General features: G+C 47.3%; 1 protein-coding gene across 2 annotated transcripts in view; it reads left to right on the top strand.

Moving 5' to 3' along the window:
* PPCDC (phosphopantothenoylcysteine decarboxylase) overlaps window positions 1-19,518 on the top strand; it is a 50,518-nt gene that overhangs the window by 7,780 nt on the left and 23,220 nt on the right. Inside the window, exons 2-4 of one of the 2 annotated variants that reach the window (XM_083183716.1) lie at window positions 16,713-16,881; window positions 17,809-17,904; window positions 18,122-18,250. In XM_083183716.1, coding sequence (XP_083039842.1) covers window positions 16,723-16,881; window positions 17,809-17,904; window positions 18,122-18,250 — 384 coding nt within the window. In that variant the 5' untranslated portion in view covers window positions 16,713-16,722. The remainder of the gene's footprint in view (window positions 1-16,712; window positions 16,882-17,808; window positions 17,905-18,121; window positions 18,251-19,518) is intronic. The other variant, XM_083183717.1, reaches the window with a different exon arrangement.

A 19,518-nucleotide genomic window follows, 5' to 3' on the forward strand; every position in this document is an offset into this window, starting at 1 on the left:
GGAGCCTACCTGGGCCAGAGAACTGATTACATCAGTGAAGGCGTTGGCCCAAGCAGCTGCGGTGCCTTCGGGGTCCGCAAGTGTTCCACCTCCCCCGAGGAAAAGAGGTGTTCCTTTATTGTTACAGGGGGATACTTCAGAGGATGAACCGGGGGACCCCTTGGAAGGGGATATGTTTCAGGAGGATCCTATTGATCCTGTAGAGGACGTTCCTCAGGAAGAGGCCCAGGGTATAGAGGCTCTCATTCAGGCTATTAAATCTACTCTCAATGTTAGCGAGCAGGAGCCGCCGACGCAGGTTTCTATTTTTGGGAGGTCTGCTAAGGCAGTGGTCACCTTCCCAGAGTCTATGGAATTGGAGAAACCTCTTCTGGATATTTGGAGGTCTCCAGAAAAAAAGTTTCAGTTATCTAGGCGGTTTAAGGCCTCTTACCCATTTGCTCCGGAGGCTAGGGCAAAATGGGAGACTCCGCCGTTGGCAGACGCGTCAGTGTCAAAGCTTTCCAAAAAAGCGGCACTTCCCATTCCTGGGGCAGTGGCCCTCAAGGAGGCGCCAGATAGGCGTCTGGAGGCGGGGCTTAAGCAGATTTTTTCAACCGCAGGTGTGTCACTTCGGCCCATTCTCGTGATCTCCTGGGTCAGTAGGGCCATGGAGAGATGGGCGGAGGATTTGTCAAAGGGTCTGAATGATCAGGGTTCTTCTGAGGAGTTCATTCAGTTAGCAGAACAGATGCGGGAATCTGCAATGTATATTGGAGAGGCTGCAAGGGATTCTGCGGCTCTGGTGGCAAGAATCTCGGCTCAGTCCATTACGGCCAGGAGGTCTTTGTGGCTTAAGTCCTGGCAAGCGGAGGCGGACATTAAAAGGGCGGTAGAGGCTCTTCCGTTTACGGGAGAGGTCTTGTTTGGGCCGGAGTTAGACAAGTTGATTTCTCTGGCCACAGGAGGCAAATCAACTTTCCTGCCTTCCGCGACTCCGCCCCCCAAAAAGCCTTATCAAGGGCCGGCCTTTCGCTCCTTTCGGGGGGCACCTAAGTTCAGAGGTAAGTCCAGAGGATCCTTTACCGCTTCTCGTGGCAGAGGCAGAGGGTTTGGTGGAGCAACCACTGCCTCAGGACCAGCTGCTCGGCGCGCAGACGTCAAGCAAACCGAAAAGCCCGCAGCATGACGCCCGGCCCTCCTACCTGGGGGATCCCAGAGTAGGGGCTCGCCTGTTGGACTTCCGGCAGGCCTGGGAGGGGTCTTGCAAGGACAAGTGGGTTCTGTCCGTCATTGCGCAGGGGTACAGACTGGAGTTTTCCGGTACTCCCCCTCACCAGTTTTTTACAATAGGTTTGCCTCACGTGGAGTTGAACCGTCAGTTGCTTCTTCAAGCAGTACAGAAACTGTTGACCGCAGGAGTTATAATGCCGGTTCCTGCCGAACAACGCACAGAGGGCTTTTATTCTCCCCTGTTCCTGGTTCCGAAACCGGACGGTTCGGTTCGACCAATATTGAATTTAAAAGCTTTAAACGTATATATCACGTACCACAGATTCAAAATGGAGTCTCTTCGTTCTGTGGTTGCAGGGCTGGAGCCGGGGGAATTTTTAGCATCTTTGGATGTCAAAGATGCTTATTTGCATATTCCCATTTACGTTCCGCATCAGAAGTTTCTTCGCTTCGCGATAAGGGATCTTCATTTTCAGTTTCGGGCTCTACCATTTGGCCTTTCATCGGCGCCACGTCTGTTTACCAAGGTAATGGCAGTGATGGTAGAGGTGCTTCATTCTCTGGGAGTAAAGATCGTTCCGTATTTGGACGATTTACTCATCAAGGCCGAATCCAGGGATCAGTTGACGCAGGCGATTCAGGTAACCTGCCAGACGTTATTGACCCATGGCTGGATTCTCAACTACCAGAAATCTCAGCTGAATCCTTCAAGAAGGATTGTATTCCTGGGGTTGATTTTGGACACGGAGGTTCAAAAAGTTTTTCTGCCTCGGGAAAAGATGTTGTCCCTGCAGGAGTTGGTTCGGCAGGTGCTTCGACCTCGGAGAGTGTCGGTGCACTTATGTATCCGATTGCTGGGCAAGATGGTAGCCTCGTTCGAGGCTCTGCAGTTCGGGCGTTTCCATTCAAGGACCTTTCAATTAGACCTACTCAGGAAGTGGTCGGGCTCCCACTTGCACATGTACAAGATGGTGGTGTTATCGCCCTGCAGCCGTCTCTCTCTCCAGTGGTGGCTACTGTCGGCCAATTTGTTGGAGGGCCGACGTTTCGGAATCTGGGATTGGACGATAGTCACGACCGATGCCAGCCTCCGGGGCTGGGGAGCTGTTGTGTTGGGGCAGCACTTCCAGGGTCGTTGGTCGTCTCAGGAGGCGAAGCTGCCTATAAACATCTTGGAGCTTCGCGCGATTCGTCAGGCCTTGTCCTATGCGGACGGGATCCTCCGGGGGAAGGCGATTCGCATTCAGTCGGACAATGCCACGGCCGTGGCTTATGTGAACCGGCAGGGCGGAACGCGCAGTCGCGGAGCCATGCAGGAGGTACGTCCAATTCTGCAATGGGCAGAGCGGCATGCTCTGGCCTTGTCGGCGGTCTTCATTCCCGGGGTGGACAACTGGGAGGCGGACTATCTGAGTCGCCAGGATGTTCACCCTGGGGAGTGGGCCTTACATCCGGAGGTATTTGCCCAGATCGCCCACCGATGGGGGATGCCTCAGGTGGACATGATGGCCTCCAGGAACAATCGGAAGGTGCGGCTGTATTGTTCCAGGTCTCGGGATCCAGAGGCGGTAGCGACGGACGCGCTGACCGCGAGTTGGAACTACTCCCTCATTTATCTGTTCCCTCCGTTGCCCTTGATTCAGCTGGTACTCAGAAGAATCAAGCGGGAGAGGTCCACAGTCATCCTGGTGGCACCGAATTGGCCTCGTCGTCCTTGGTATGCCGACCTTCAGGGGCTCCTGATGGATCATCCTTGGCAACTACCTCTAAGGGACGATCTTCTACAGCAGGGGCCGTTCGCTTACCAAGGCTTACGGCAACTTCGTTTGACGGCATGGCTGTTGAGGCCGCACTATTGAGCAGACGAGGAATTCCTAAGTCAGTGATTCCCACTATGATAAGAGCCAGGAAGGAGGTTACTTCACGGCATTATTATAGTATTTGGAGGGCCTATGTAGCGTGGTGCGAGTGCCGTAACTTGCCCACGGCTGTATTTTCTTTGTCTAGGTTGTTGCAGTTTCTGCAAGCCGGATTTAAGGCGGGTTTGCGCCTAGGGTCCCTTAAGGTACAAGTGTCTGCATTGTCAGTTTTCTTTCATAGGCGTCTTGCCGTCATTCCTGAGGTGCAGACGTTTCTGAGCGGGGTTCTCCGCCTTCAGCCCCCAGTGCGGGCTCCGGAGGAACCCTGGGATCTTTCTTTAGTTTTGGATTATCTTAAGTCAAGTGTTTTTGAACCCTTAGACTCTATTGATTTGCGGTTGTTAACTTGGAAAACGGTGTTACTGCTCGCGTTAGCATCGGCACGCCGGGTGTCCGATCTTAGCGCTCTTTCATGTCGGTCACCCTACCTGGTGTTTCATCCGGACAGGGCTGAGCTTCGGACCAGGTTGGATTATTTGCCTAAGGTGGTTTCATCTTATCACCTAAATCAGCCAATCGTGGTTCCAGCTCTTACGGGAGATTCCGCCTCGCTGAACGTGGTCCGAGCCTTGCAGGTGTATGTGAATAGGACCAAGGATCTCAGAAGGTCGGATTCACTTTTTGTCCTTTATTCTTCGGCAAAGCGAGGTTGGCCAGCGTCTAAACAGACTCTGGCCAGGTGGATCTGTCTCACCATTAAGCAGGCTTACCTTCATGCTTCACAGTCACCGCCAGTCAGGATCTCGGCCCATTCCACCCGTTCGGTGGGGCCGTCCTGGGCCGCTGCCAGGGGAGTTTCCCTGACACAGTTATGTAGGGCGGCCACTTGGTCGGGCCCTAATACTTTCGTTAAGTTTTATAGGTTTGACACCTTTGCGGCCTCTGCCTCCAGTTTCGGCCGTGCGGTGCTTCAGGATGCCCAGTGCCTTCCCTCCCGTGGGGATGGCTTTGGGACGTCCCCAGCGTAGACTTCAGTGTCCCCAAGGATGAAGGAGAAAATAGGAATTTGGTACTCACCGTTAATTCCCTTTCTCCGAATCCGTAGGGGACACTGAACACCCTCCCGGCACTGTTCAGGCCTTAAAGGGGGGGATTTATTTTGAGCGCATGCAGTTATGTTTGGTTGTGCATGCGTCTGGGTGTTGTTGATAGCCTACTGAGTAGTATGGTTGTTCGTTTTGGTTTGTTAATTTCTTTCTCTCTCTCTATTGGGATTCCCTGGTCTCTTTTCTCCTCTCGGGCACGGTCAACTAAGACTGAGGTCTGAGGGGGGAATAGAGGGGGAGGAGCCATACCACAGTTCAAGTTTCTTAAAGTGCCGACTCCTCCGATACACCACTCTATTCCCCAGCGTAGACTTCAGTGTCCCCTACGGATTCGGAGAAAGGGAATTAACGGTGAGTACCAAATTCCTATTTTTTGTCACTTTAAAGCGTGATGTATGAGACTTCCGTCTCTCGCACCAACGAATATAGGTCTTCCAGACCCTATAATAATTTGCCGAAGACACTGACTTTCTGGCCTTTATCATGGTGTTAACCACTGCCTCTGAGAATCCTTTATTCTTTAAAATGGCGGTTTCAACAGCCAGGCCGTCAAAATTAATCGAGCTGAATCCAGATGATTGAACGGCCCTTGTCTTAGAAGATCTGACCTCAGAGGTAGACGCCACGAGTCCACAGACAATCTCTGAAGCCTCGAGTACCAGGACCTCCTTGGCCAATCCGGGGCCACTAAAATCACTGGGATTTCTTGGGCCTGTATCCTCTTCAACACTCTCGCCAGCATTGGAACTGGCGGAAAAACATAAAGAAGATTCCCCTCCCAGGGGATAGTCATGGCATCCACTGCTTCTGCCAGTGGGTCCCTTGTCCTGGCATAAAACCTGGGCACCTGATGGTTGAACCTGGATGCCATCAGGTCCACGTCCGGGGTTCCCCACTTCAAGGTAATTTGATGAAATATCTGAGGGTTCAGGCCCCATTCCCCTTCCTTCAGCTCCTCCCTGCTCAGGAAGTCGGCCTCTATATTCTCCACTCCTGGTATGAATATAGCTGATAGAGCTGGAACATTCTGTTCCGCCCACAAGAGGATTCTGGACACCTCCCACATGGCCAGTTTGCTGCGTGTGCCTCCCTGGTGATTCAGATACGCCACAGCTGTGGCGTTGTCGGTCTGAATCCTTAAAGGGAGTCTCTGTAACCTGTCTCCCGCCAGAGAAATCACTTTTCACACAGCTCTCAGCTCCAAGATGTTGATCGGTAAGGCAGATTCCTCTGGAGTCCACAAGCCCTGCAGACGCAAGTCCAAGACTACTGCCCCCCAGCCCCTGAGACTGGCGTCGGTAGTGACTACCAGCCAGCTCCAGGACTGCAGTGACCGACCCCATTGAAGTGAATCCACGTCTGTCCACCATTTTAGTGAGGCTCGAGTTTCCGAAGACAGCACTATCCGTTCTGACTTCATGGTCTGTGTGTTTCCTGACCAAACCGGCAAAATGTTCCACTGGAACACCCGAGAGTGGAACCTGGCAAACTGCAGCGTCTCGAAAGACGCCACCATCTTCCCCAGCAGCTTGAGGCACCTCCACACTGATGTGCTCCGAGAGCTGAGAATCTCCTGGACTAAGGCAACCAGATCCCGGGCTTTTGCCTCCGGTAAAAATACCCGATGTAGATGAGTATCCAGAATGACCCCCAAGAATTGGAGTCTCTGTGACGGCACCAACTGAGACTTTTGTAAGTTTAAAAGCCAGCCGTGAGCCTGCAAAAAATTGATGGCTTCTGCCAAGTGACTCTGCAACCTGTCTGCTTACTCTGCTTTGAATAGCAGGTCGTCCAAATAAGGTATCACTGTGATCCCCCTCAGCCGGAGCACAGCCGCCATTACAGACATTATTTTGGTGAAAACCCTTGGTGCTGTTGCCAGACCAAAGGGTAATGCCTGGAACTGTAAGGGCAGGTCTCCTATGGCAAACCTCAACAGGGCCTGATGTTCTGGGTGAATGGGGACATGAAGATACGCGTCCTGTACATCCATGGACGCCAAAAATTCTCCCTGGTCCAGGCAGCACCGACCGTAGAGACTCCATTTTGAAATGGTCTACCCACAAATGGACATTCAGTGACTTTAAATTCAGTATTGGTCTGAAAGACCCGTCTGGTTTGGGTACCAGAAACAGAGTGGAATAAAAGCCTTTCTTCCACTCTGCCCTGGGGACCGGGATTACCACTCCCTTCTCTAACAGAGATTGCGCTGCTCTTAAGAGAGCTGTACGGAGCCGAGCTTCCTTTGGTAAAGCTGTGGGAATGAATCTTCTCGGAGGAAGACCCTTGAAAGGAATTCTGTATCCCTGGGCTATAATGTCTAACACCCAAGAATCCTGGTCTAGTGAAGACCAGGCGTCCTTGAACTGTGATAGACGACCCCCCACCTTTACCACTGCCGGGCAAATCCCCTGACACTCATGCGGAGGGTTTGTCCTCTCCTTTGGTGACAGGTTTCTTGTGAAAAGAACCAAATTTTGACTTTGGGGCCTTGCCCCTGGAGGACTGAAACTTTCCCCTAAATGACTGTCCTCGAAAGGACGCACCCCCTCTAGGGGAGGGCCGAAAGGACGGCCTAAAAGCAGAAAATCTGGATGTCTGCTTGGCTGCGGGGGCAGGCAGGAAGGTACTCTTGCCCCCCGTGGCCTGCTTAATAATCTCTTCTAATTCAGATCCAAATAATAACTTTCCTTTGAAAGCTAATGTTTCTAAGGCCTTCTTAGACTCATTATCTGCCTCCCAGGCCTTAAGCCAGAGTACTCTCCTGGCATTGATAGACACTGTGGAAACTCTGGTCGACATTTTGAGAGCTTCCTCTTCAGCTTCCAACACATATTCTGCAGCTGCCTTAAGCTTCCTGCCAGCAACAACACACAAGGATCAGCATGTAATATGGTGCATAAATCATTGGCCCACTCAATCATGGCCTTAGAGACCCAGGCTGAAGCAATAAGGGGACGTAGGGTGAATCCCACCCCTTCAAATATAGCTTTGAGATTACCCTCCAGCTTTTTGTCCACAGGATCCTTAAAAGCTGCGCCCCCTTGCACTGGTAATACAGTAGCTTTTGACAGACGTGCCACAGAAGCATCAACTACTGGCACTTTTTCCCAGAGCTCCGCATGAGACTCCGGCATGGGGTACAAACTTAGGAATCTCTTTGGCATCTGCAGCCTTTTATCAGGAGTTTTCCAAGCTCCTTCCAACAATTCTTGTAAACCTTCATCTGAAGGAAATGTAACAGCTTCCTTACGCTGCCGTTTAAATACACCTTTAGCAGGAGTTTTATCCTCCACTGAAAGTTTTAAAGCCTGTTTAACAGCTGTAATCAAATCCTCCACCCCTGCGGCTGAGGAATCTTCAGAATCATCACCCTGCTCCCAGGGAATGTCTGCATATGCTCCCTCCTCTTCATCTACCAATAAAGGCACAGAGTAAGACCTTTTAGGGGTCCCTACAGCATCAACATCAATTTTGTCTAGCAAATCACTAAACCTGTTGATCCCCTTTGCAGTATCCTGCATCACCTGTATGAGAGCAGGATCTGCCTGGGTAAGAGGCAAGGAGCCAGAGGACTGCTGAGATGATGACATAGGTCTCTGAGATTCTACCAAGGCATCACCCTGTCTGTCCAGCAATTGCACTAAAGCGTTAACAGACCTGCCCAGGGCACTAGCCCACGCGGGTTCAATTTGCTCTGCCCTCTGGGGTTCACTCCCCATGGGTCTCACAGCAGCGCAAGTAATACACAAACCCCCCTTGGCCATCTGCTCAGGTACAAATTTTTGTGTACAGACATTACAAGCGCTCATAGTATTAAGGGCTCCCTCCCCCAAAACCACAGCTTGTTGCTCAGACATGATGTAAAGTAACCACACAGTGCATACAATGTACAACAGCGTTTATACAGAGTCAATGCACCCAGTTCACTTATCTGTCTGTCGGTTTCAGATGCGGGGAAGCGATGCCCAGGAAATCCAAACACTCTGTCAGGATCTGTAAGCCAGCTCAGCTCCGCTGCAAGCGTTCTGAAAGGTGCCAAAACAGAGTGAGGGAAGAGACCAAGTCCCTGCTTCTGCGGGGTCCGTGACTTTTGGCGCCAACCACCCCCAGACAGCCGCTCCCTTAGTAGGATCTCCTAGTTCCAGTATCTCCCCCTCGACTGGGGACCACTTGGAACATGCCTGTAACACACTGCTGTCCTCTCATAACAGGAGCTCAGTGTGCAAGCTCTGCAGAAAATGGCCGCCGCCATCACGGAGCGCCTGTCCCCCATGATCCCCACCAGCGTGAAGCCGGTTTCAGAGCGCTCCGGAGCCCAGGCAGCTTCTTAAAAAGAAGCTGTAAGCGCTGCACAGGGAGGCCAGACAGCGTCTCCCCTGTGCACAGTAAGCTGACAGGACGCGCTTCTGTCAGCTCCTGCTGCGCTTGCAGAGTGAGGATACACTAATGAGAATCCTCACTCTGTGTCTACCTAGCTAGGGTGAAAGTTAATAAAAATTCCCTAACTACTCTATTTCTTCGGATGCTCCCGCAGCCCTTTAGAATAGCACCCACTCCAGTGGGCACCTAAAACGAACTGAAGAGTCCGGGATGCAGTAGGGGAGGAGCCTACCCTCTAAAAGCTTTAGGATAGGTGCCTGGCTCCTTCGGACCCGCCTACATCCCAGTGTTGAGCTGTGTCACCAGGACCATTGAAAGAGAAAAGATTCACAGATGGAGCTAATTAGCTCACTTGTGATTCTGTGAGGAGACCTGCAAAACATGCACTGTTGGTAGCTCTCGAGGACTAGGGTTGGCTAACCCAGTTCTAGTGTATTCTAGTCTTGTTCTTTTTATTATCATGCACCCTGTGATCTTTAGCAGTTAACAGAAAGGAGTGACCCTAAGGCCACGCAGGAGCAAAAACAGATAATGGCTTAATAAACCAGGCAAGACTGCTGCCCTTTAAAAAGAGTATGTGTAGCCTCTTATAAACAAACCAGAAAAGAGATAAAAGTGACTTTGGCCCAAAATAGGGTCACTGTCGCTTTAAGAAGTGCAGTCTTGTCAGGACAAAGGATTAATCATTCAAATATGATACAATTCAATGTATTTTTTAAAATGCTGGTACATAATATGGAAGTGCACTTCACAATAACAATAATAAAGATAAAACCACATACAGGACAAACAACATATAACATATATTGCTGACTATTTTAACCCCTTCCCGCCGCAGCCTGTTTTTGCCTTCCTGACAGAGCCCTTTTTTTCAAATCTGACATGTATCACTTAAGTGGGGATAACTTTTTTTTGCTTTTACTTATCCCAGTGATTTTGAGATTGTTTTCTCGTGACACATTGTACTTCAAGTTAGTGGTAAATTTTCGTCGATACAGTCTGTGTTTTTTTGTGAAAAATACCAAAATGTCGTAAAAAAATGGAAAATTTTGCAATTTTCAAAATGTTAAATTTTCTGCTTGTGAGACAAATAATCATACCACTCAAAATAGTTAATAACTAACATAGACCATATGTCTACTTTATGTTGCCATCATTATTTCAACCTCCTTTTAATTTTTTTGGACACTAGGAGGCTTAAAATATGAATAGCAAATTCTAAAATTTTCAAGAAAATTTCAAACACTGATTTTTTTTAGGGACCAGTTCAGTTCTGATGTGACTTTGAGGGACTTGTATGTGAGACACCCCCATAAATGATGCCATTTCAAAAACTGCACCCCTCACAGTATTCAAAACAGCATTTTGGAAGTTTGTTAACCCTTTAGGTGTTTCACAGGAATTAAAACAAAGTGTAGGTGAAATTTCAAAATTTCATTTTTTTTGCAGATTTTCAATTTTAATACATTTTTCTAAGGAACACAGTAGATTTTACTAGACAAATGTGACTAAAAATTTATTCCCCCAATTCTTTTGTTTTCATAAATATCCTATATGTGGCCCTAGTGTGCACGTTGACCAAACCACAGGCTTCATAATAGAAGGAGCACCTACTTGATTTTGGAGCCTCCTTTTTATGAGATTATTTTTTAGGCACCATGTAGGTTTCTAGGCACCATAAGATGCTAAAAGTTAGGAACCCCCCCACAAGTGACCCCATTTTGCAAACTACACCCCTCAGGGAATTCATCTAGGGGTATAATGTACATTTCAAACCCCCAGGGGTTTCACCAATTGTGGTACAACTGGGCAGTGAAAATGAAAAATTAAATTTTTTACACAAAAATGCAGTTCTGGCTCAAAATTTTTCATTTTCACAAGGAATGAAGGAGACAAAGCACCCCAAAATCTGTGCCCCAATTTCTCCCGAGTACGGCAATGCCTCACATGTGACCAAAAAATACCATTTGGGTGCATGGCAGGACTCAGAAGGGAAGGAGTGATTTTTGTATTTTGCAGCTCAGATTCTGGTGGAATTTTGGTGGGTGCTATGTCGCATTAGCAAGACCCCCAAAGCACCAATACAGTGGAAGCCCCCCACAAGTGACCCCATTTTGCAAACTACACCCCTCAGGGAATTCATCTAGGGGTATAGTGTACATTTCAAACCCCCAGGGGTTTCACCAATTTTGGTACAACTGGGCTGTGCAAATGAAAAATTACATTTTTTTACACAAAAATGCAGTTCTGGCTCAAAATTTTTCATTTTCACAAGGAATGAAGGAGACAAAGCACCCCAAAATCTGTGCCCCAATTTCTCCCGAGTACGGCAATGCCTCACGTGACCAAAAAATACCATTTGGGTGCATGGCAGGACTCAGAAGGGAAGGAGTGATTTTTGTATTTTGCAGCTCAGATTCTGGTGGAATTTTGGTGGGTGCTATGTCGCATTAGCAAGACCCCCAAAGCACCAATACAGTGGAAGCCCCCCACAAGTGACCCCATTTTGCAAACTTCACCCCTCAGGGAATTCATCTAGGGGTATAGTGTACCTTTCAAACCCCCAGGGGTTTCACCAATTTTGATACAACTGGGCTGTGCAAATGAAAAATTAAATTTTTTTACACAAAAATGCAGTTCTGGCTCAAAATTTTTCATTTTCATAAGGTATGAAGGAGAAAAAGCACCCCAAAATCTGTGCACCAATTTCTCCCGAGTATGGCAATGCCTCACATGTGACCAAAAAATACCATTTGGGTGCATGGCAGGACTCAGAAGGGAAGGAGTGATTTTTGTATTTTGCAGCTCAGATTCTGGTGGAATTTTGGTGGGTGCTATGTCGCATTAGCAAGACCCCCGAAGCACCAATACAGTGGAAGCCCCCCACAAGTGACCCCATTTTGCAAACTAAACCCCTCAGGGAATTCATCTAGGGGTATAATGTACATTTCAAACCCCCCGGGGTTTCACCAATTGTGGTACAACTGGGCAGTGAAAATGAAAAATTAAATTTTTTACACAAAAATGCAGTTCTGGCTCAAAATTTTTCATTTTCACAAGGAATGAAGGAGACAAAGCACCCCAAAATCTGTGCCCCAATTTCTCCCGAGTACGGCAATGCCTCATATGTGACCAAAAATGGCAGGACTCAGAAGGGAAGGAGTGATATTTGGATTTTGCAGCACACATTCTGGTGGAATGAATGGTGGGTGCTATGTTGCATTAGCAAGACCCCCGAAGCACCAATACAGTGGAAGCCCCCCACAAGTGACCCCATTTTGCAAACTACACCCCTCAGGGAATTCATCTAGGGGTATAGTGTACATTTCAAACCCCCAGGGGTTTCACCAATTTTGATACAACTGGGCTGTGCAAATGAAAAATTACATTTTTTTACACAAAAATGCAGTTCTGGCTCAAAATTTTTCATTTGCATAAGGTATGAAGGAGAAAAAGCACCCCAAAATCTGTGCCCCAATTTCTCCCGAGTACGGCAATGCCTCACATGTGACCAAAAAATACCAGTTGGGTGCATGGCAGGACTCAAAAGGGAAGGAGTGATTTTTGGATTTTGCGGCTCAGATTCTGGTGGAATGAATGGTGGGTGCTATGTGGCATTAGCAAGACCCCCGAAGCACGGTGAAATGATGAACCTAATAATCCATAGATGTGTGGTATATATTAAAACACTCCTTTATACATAGGCCGGGTTTGTCGGGGCAAGTGTCACACTGGAAAATAGTTTGCTTTCTTATTCCCTTTTTATAGCAAACTTTGCACCTTTTTTGTGTCCTGCCCTTTTTTCCAGTGGAGGGGATTTCATCAGGAAAATGCTGCCCTGGTACAATACGGGGGCCAGTACTAGAAGTACTGGGGCCCTCTGCCTGTTGTTTTCTAAATATTAGGCCCTTTATGACTTCCTCTTGAAAGTGCATAAATGTCCCCCTCTGGCTGGTAGAACGGAATAGCACGTAAGCGTTATACAGTGCCATCTGGATGATATACACGGCCAGCTTCTTGTACCAGATTTTTGTTTTCCGCAGGGCACTGTACGGCTTCAGTACCTGATCTGAAAGATCCACTCCGCCCATGTACTTATTGTAATCCAGGATACAATTAGGTTTTGAGGTGTGGGTACTGGTACCTCGTACAGGGACGGAGGTGGTACTGTCTCCGTGAATTGTTGTCAGTATAAGGACATCCCTCTTGTCCTTATATTTGACCAACAACATATTTTCGGTGGATTGTGCCCTGCTTTCACCCCTTCTCATTACTTGGGCAATGTGCGTTTTTGGGAGGCCTCTTTGGTTCTTGCGCACAGTACCGCAAGCTGCTGTACCTCTTGAACCAAGGGCCTTAAACAGGGGGATGCTAGTGTAAAAGTTATCCACATAGAGGTGATAACCTTTATCCAGGAAGGGGTGCACTAAATCCCAGACAATTTTTCCACTAACACCTACGAGGGAGGGGGGGCATTCTGGCGGTTCAATTCTTGAATCCTTCCCTTCATATACCCTAAACCTGTGGGTGTACCCTGAGGTGCTTTCACACAGCTTATACATTTTTATGCCATACCTTGCCCTCTTATTGGGAAGGTACTGGCGGAATTTAACCCTTCCTTTAAAATGTATAAGGGACTCGTCTATGCAAATGAATTTATCTGGGATGTACATCTCTGCAAATTTGGCACTGAAATGATCAATGACCGGCCTGACTTTGAATAGCCGGTCAAAGGTGGGAACATCTCTGGGTGGGCACTGTGCATTATCGTTGTAATGCAAAAATTTAAGGATTAACTCAAAACGAGTCCGGGTCATGGCCATACGGTAAAGTGGGGTGCTGTACAGAACATCTGTACTCCAATATTGCCTAATTTCTGGCTTTTTTACTATGCCCATATGAAACACCAGACCCCAAAACATCATCATCTCTACTGCATCTACAGGGGTCCACCTAGCAAATGATGACGTGGGGTTTTGAGCAATAAACTGCTGGGCATATAAATTAGTTTGGTCCACCATTAAATTTATAAAATCATCAGAGAAAAATAATTTGAAAAAGTCAATTTCTCTGAGACCTGTGGAATCAAATTGGATTCCTGGGATGGCCAAAAACTCAGGAACCTGGGGCTCAAAATTGTCTGGTGGTGGGGTCCATACGAGATCAATTATTGGGGGGGGGGTCTCAGCTGCTCTACGGGGGCGTCTTTGAGGGGGTCCCTCATCACTAGAGGAGGAAGAGGAGCTTAAGATGAATCCTTCAAATTCCCCGCTTGCATCACTGGCTGTGTCAGAGTCAGAGGCAAGCATGGCATATGCCTCCTCCGCTGAATACATTCTTCTGGATGACTGGGATGACATTTGGGATGCCATTTTTATTTTTGTGTTTCTGGTAGTGAAATGTTTCAACACGTGTATAGTGTAGGGGGGGTACAAACTTTATTTCAACCCGGGGGGGTATGTAGTGTGTAGTGTGTATGTAGTGCAGAAAAAAAAAAAAGGTCCTGCGCCAAAAATTGAGCACAGATGTTGGTCAGTAACGTCCGTCACTGAACAGCGCTCAAAGGCAACAGGAATTTGATAAAAAAAAAAAAAAATAGATCAACTCTGTGCCGAAAAAGCTGATCAGTGATGTACGTCACTGATCAGCGCACAGTGGCCACAGGACACCCACAAAATCACAGTGTGTGTAAAAAAAAAAATTAAAAAAAGACCCCACAGCACCCTCAAAAAAAAAAAAAGGTGATCACTGATGCGACACTGATTACCAGTGAGGGGCAGCAGGTGCACAACCTTTGGTGCAACTGACAGTGCAACTGGCAGCAACTGACAGGTATATATATAAAAAAAAAAAACCCTGCACCCCCAAAAAGTTGCTAATCAGCACAGATATACTGATCAGCACAAAAGGGGGGGCAGCAGACACAAAATATAGCACTCTCTATCACTATCTCTCTCTATCTCTCACTATCTATCACTCTATGACACTGCAGCAGCAGCACTGACAGGTATATATATATAAAAAAAACTCTGCACCCCCAAAAAGTTGCTGATCAGCACAGATATACTGATCAGCACAAAAGGGGGGGCAGCAGACACAAAATATAGCACTCTCTGTCACTATCTCTCTCTATCTCTCTATCTCTCACTATCTATCACTCTATGACACTGCAGCAGCAGCACTGACAGGTATATATATAAAAAAAACCTCTGCACCCCCAAAAAGTTGCTGATCAGTTAATTTATACTGATCAGCACAAAAGGGGGGGCAGCAGTCAGTTGCACACGCAGCACAGCTGTATATATATAAAAAAAAAAACAGCACCCCAAAAAGTTGCTGATCAGCACAGATATACTGATCAGCACAACAGGGGGGGGGGGGGCAGCAGACACAAAATATAGCACTCTCTGTCACTATCTCTCTCTATCTCTCTCTATCTCTCTATCTATAACTCTATCACACTGCAGCAGCACAACACAGGAAGTCACAAGAAGTCACAAGATCCAGGAAGCATCCAGCACGCTACAAGCAGTGATCAGGTAAGTATTTGCAAGGATCAGGTCAGTATATCACGGCAGATAGGCACGGTGACCGCACTGCACGCAATTCCAGACCGGAATGGCGTCTGCAGTGCAGTCACCGTTAGTTTAAATCACCCTCCATGGCTGTGATTGGTCCGTCGGTCCGACGAACCAATCACGGCCTTTGGGGGCGGGTGGGGTGAGGTGGGGTGACACCAGTGTCACCCTTACACCCCGTGGTGATTGGTGCTGTACTTTACAGCACCAATCACCACCGATCCCTGTGTCACCGGCGAACGTTATTCGCCGGTACACAGAAAACGCTGTAATTGGCTGTTCACATTTGATAATGGTGCCTGACAGGAGCTGGTGTTTGTAGAGCTCAAAAACGCGTTTCTCCGCCTTTAGTACTGATCGGCGGCTTCCTCAGTTTGAGCTACTGCACATTCATGCCCCTTATTTATGGCATGCCGGTTAGCGCGTCTCACGCTCCCGCATTTCCGGGTCTAGCATCCAAGCCTCGTTTTCAGTTCACTTGTATTTCTGGATATCGGTGGCCATTTTATTTCCTGTATTCCAAGCCTCTTTCTCATATAGTGGATTGTTGTGGCCATCTTTGTTTAATACTGCATATTATGATTGTATTCCAAGCCTCACTTTCAGACACGGCCATGTTTGTTATATCTACGTACAACCCACAGCCAAGCCTCATTTCCATATTCTGTTTTATGGGTCTATTTAACCCCTTTTAGCCTCATTTGTATTGCCAGATTGAATTTAGACAGACAAACAACATTAAACATATACAATAATTATACTAAAAATTATACAATTTTTTTTTTATCTGCAGCCATATGTAAATATACAAATGTCTCATATGTGCATTGTTACATGCATTCAATATACAATATAGCCCCATATATTTTTTTATTTTATTTATTATTTTTTAGGGGGCTGAAAGAATCGAGGGAGTCCTATCGATACATATTAATACACACTAATCTTATACATATATATTCGTTGATCTTTAGAATTCATCCATATTATGTACCAGCATTTTAATAAATACATTGAATTGTATCATATTTGAATGATTAATCCTTTGTCCTGACAAGACTGCGCTTCTCAAAGCAACAGTGACCCTATTTTGGGCCAAAGTCACTTTTATCTCTTTTCTGCTTTAGCAGTTAAGACTTGGGCCAATTTACGCCCGACAGATCGGGCCGTGAAATCGTCCTATAACGCATGTGTTTGACATCCCATCCGATGAATGGTCCCGTGCACATAGGAGTCGAAGGTCGGACCTGCCTGCACCTTGGACCTCTGACTCAAACACCCCTCCTGGCAGCGGGGAATAGGGTGGCATTCAATACATCACATGCAGAAAGGATACCTGCAGCCTAGGAAGGTCCTGAGTGGCTCAAGGTGATGGTATGGCCTTACACTGCTGCAAAAAATCACATTAGTGTATGGCCACCTTTTAGTTTAAATTACACAAAAAGAAAAATCACTCAAATCAAGCTATGAAAGAGTTGTCCTTTAACTGCGATACTAAATGTTATTTCATTATGTGAGGTTTACAATATGAGCAATGTAACATTTCTATTGGACTTTTTTGTATTTTTGTACAGGCTTTAATCCATGGATGACTTCTCCATGAAGACCGATTCGGACAATGACTCTGCTGGAGATCTGAGCTTACCTGCATTGCCTGGAGCCCATGTGCTTGTTGGAGTCAGTGGTAGTGTGGCTGCTCTGAAGTTGCCACAACTAGTGTCTGGCCTTCTACAAATACCTGGAGTAGGTTTATACCTGCAAAATAGATTCAGACAAAGACATTAACTAAGCACACACACGTTTTCAAAGTTCAGCACATTATTCCTAATGATATTACATAAAATAACATGATGAGTATAGTTGGTTAGTACTGTAAATGTGGACGGGTTTAATACAGTAGTTGTAGTTACCCAGAAGGAGGGTTATGGCTAGGCTGCAGGTGGGGGTGGTTAGGGTTAGGCACTGAGAGGAAGGATCAAGGTGCCCATACACGCGCTTGCACCGTGCAATGCAATGCATGCTCGCGCGGTCTTCTCATCGCACAGTACAAAATGTATGTGCTGCACATATGTGTATGTGCTCCCGGGACCAGTCCTGGGGTTGTCGCTGGTCAGAGAACAATGCTCCTGCGATCAGCTGTTTCCCCCCGGCAGAGAGTCTCCTTTTTATCAGCGACCATCTCTGGTCACTGATGGAAACGGGACACTGAACAATATATTGTTCAGCAATACTGTATATTGCTCAGCAATATATTGCTCCGTGTGTACGGAACTTTATGGTTAGGCTGCAGGTTGGGACATTTAGGCACTTGGGGGAGGGTTATGGTTTGGCTGCAGATGGGGACGGTTAGGGTTAGGCACTGGGGGAAGGGTTAGGATTATTCACTGGTGGTTTGCTGTAGGCTAAACCCCCAAAATATAATGTGTATTGACCGTTTGAATATTGACCTTGTGACACTGTCGACCTTCTTACCCTCTTGATCTTCTGACACTGTCTCCATCTGGTGTTGACCTATTGACTTCCACCTTCTTACCCTGGTGACATTATCGCCCTGTCAACCATTTGGTGCTGACCTACTGACTGTTGACCAATCAAACCACCCATGTTTCTGTGTAAGTGTGTTAGAATCTGCTTTTCCTGTACATGTGAATAATACTTTCTCCCTTCCAGGTACAGGTGCAGGTTGTAAGCACAGAAAGAGCAAAACACTTTTACAATGTGCAGGACATCTCTGTGCCAGTTTACAGTGATGAGGATGAATGGAAGGTGAGGTGAAAATCTGCAAATATATTAAGAGACTGTTGTCAAAGGGTAAAATAGAGGTAGCCCTTGTGTCAGCAATGGGTTGGGTACAAAATCCCGATGGTCAGAAGGCCGGCAGAAGGATGCCTACAGTGAAAATGCCATCAATCTTTGGTAAGTATTCTATGGCTAACCCTAATATCAACCCTACCCCTAACTGTCCCCTTTGCACTCTATACAGATGTGGAACCAGCGCTCTGACCCTGTGCTGCACATTGAGCTACGCCGATGGGCAGATCTCATGCTCCTCGCTCCTCTCGATGCCAACACTTTGGGCAAAATTTCCAGCGGAATTTGTGACAACCTCCTGGTGAGAATCTATCTTTGTCACCAGTGTAACAAGGCCTTTCATAGGAGTCCTAACCCTAACTGTTACCCCTAAGTGCCTAACCCTAATCCTTACTTTTTAGTGCCTAAGTAACCTAACCCTAACTCTGCGCTGTATGACTACATTTGTGCCAGCGCAGACTATTGCTCTCCAGGTTGTTAGGAGTCTTTGAGTGATGTGAAACTACTTGCAGTGCTGAGTGCAGCCAGTGCACTAACTGTTACTGGTCCAACTGCAACTGAAACAGAACCGGTGCAGATCTGTGCGGCCGTTACACTATACTATAATACAGCCATCTACCACTGGTGTTTATTTTAGCTGCATGCACCTTTCAAAACCCATGCATTTCCTTATGTCTGCTTGGGCTGTCACTCACTGCTTTGGTGCTTCTAAAGCAAGGGTGGGGAACCTTTTTGTGCCAAGGGCCGTTTGTATGGGGAAAACAATCCTTCGGGGGCCATATGTAAATTCTATCTTACAAACTGTCTTGCTGTAGCCGTCCCACGCTCCGGTGGCTGCCGCTGAATAGGACCGACAGTCTCCGGCTGCTGCTGATTAAGAGGAATCTCTCGAGAACTACCGACCTCTCACGAGAATTACCCTGTACTTGACTCCCGGCAATGCCGCCGGACGGGTGGGCAGGCCACTCAGATTTGCTGTTACACTTTTTGTTAAAGTAAACTAACTTATTTCAGTCTCCGTTGTCGGACAGTCAGTAAAATACAAATGCAGCATGACAAACTGAAGGCCTAGATACAATGGCATATATTCAATGCCGTGGGCGAGCGGTGACTGCGAGCAGGACTTTTTGCTCGCAGTCACCGCTCACCCTGTCAGTATTCAACTGACCCCCCTCATACGCAAATTCCCCCTCGCTCCGTTTTTTGAGCAAGGGGGAATTTGCGAATGTGCCTCCAAAAACTGCGAGAATCGAGGCTAATTACAGCGAGTTTGCTGCACTAGCCCCGGCTCTCGCAGTTTAGGGGAATCCTCGCCGTTCTGTGACTGCGAGGATTCCCCCGGAACGTTGCATAGTGCGAGCGGCCGGTGCGGGGGTTAAACTGCCCCCTCGCACCGGCATTGAATACTGCACATTGGATATATTTAGATTTCTATAAAGAATCCGTAAGATCCTTAATTGTTGGAAATTGTTTTATTGCCTATAGGACAAATCTATAGTTATCTAATGCTAATAAATTATCAGCTTATAGTCTAAACCAGGGCTGGGCAACACCGGCCCTCCAGATGTT

The sequence above is a fragment of the Crinia signifera genome, chromosome 4 (assembly GCF_055691185.1).
Source record: "Crinia signifera chromosome 4, ASM5569118v1, whole genome shotgun sequence".
Taxonomy (NCBI): Eukaryota; Metazoa; Chordata; class Amphibia; order Anura; family Myobatrachidae; genus Crinia; species Crinia signifera.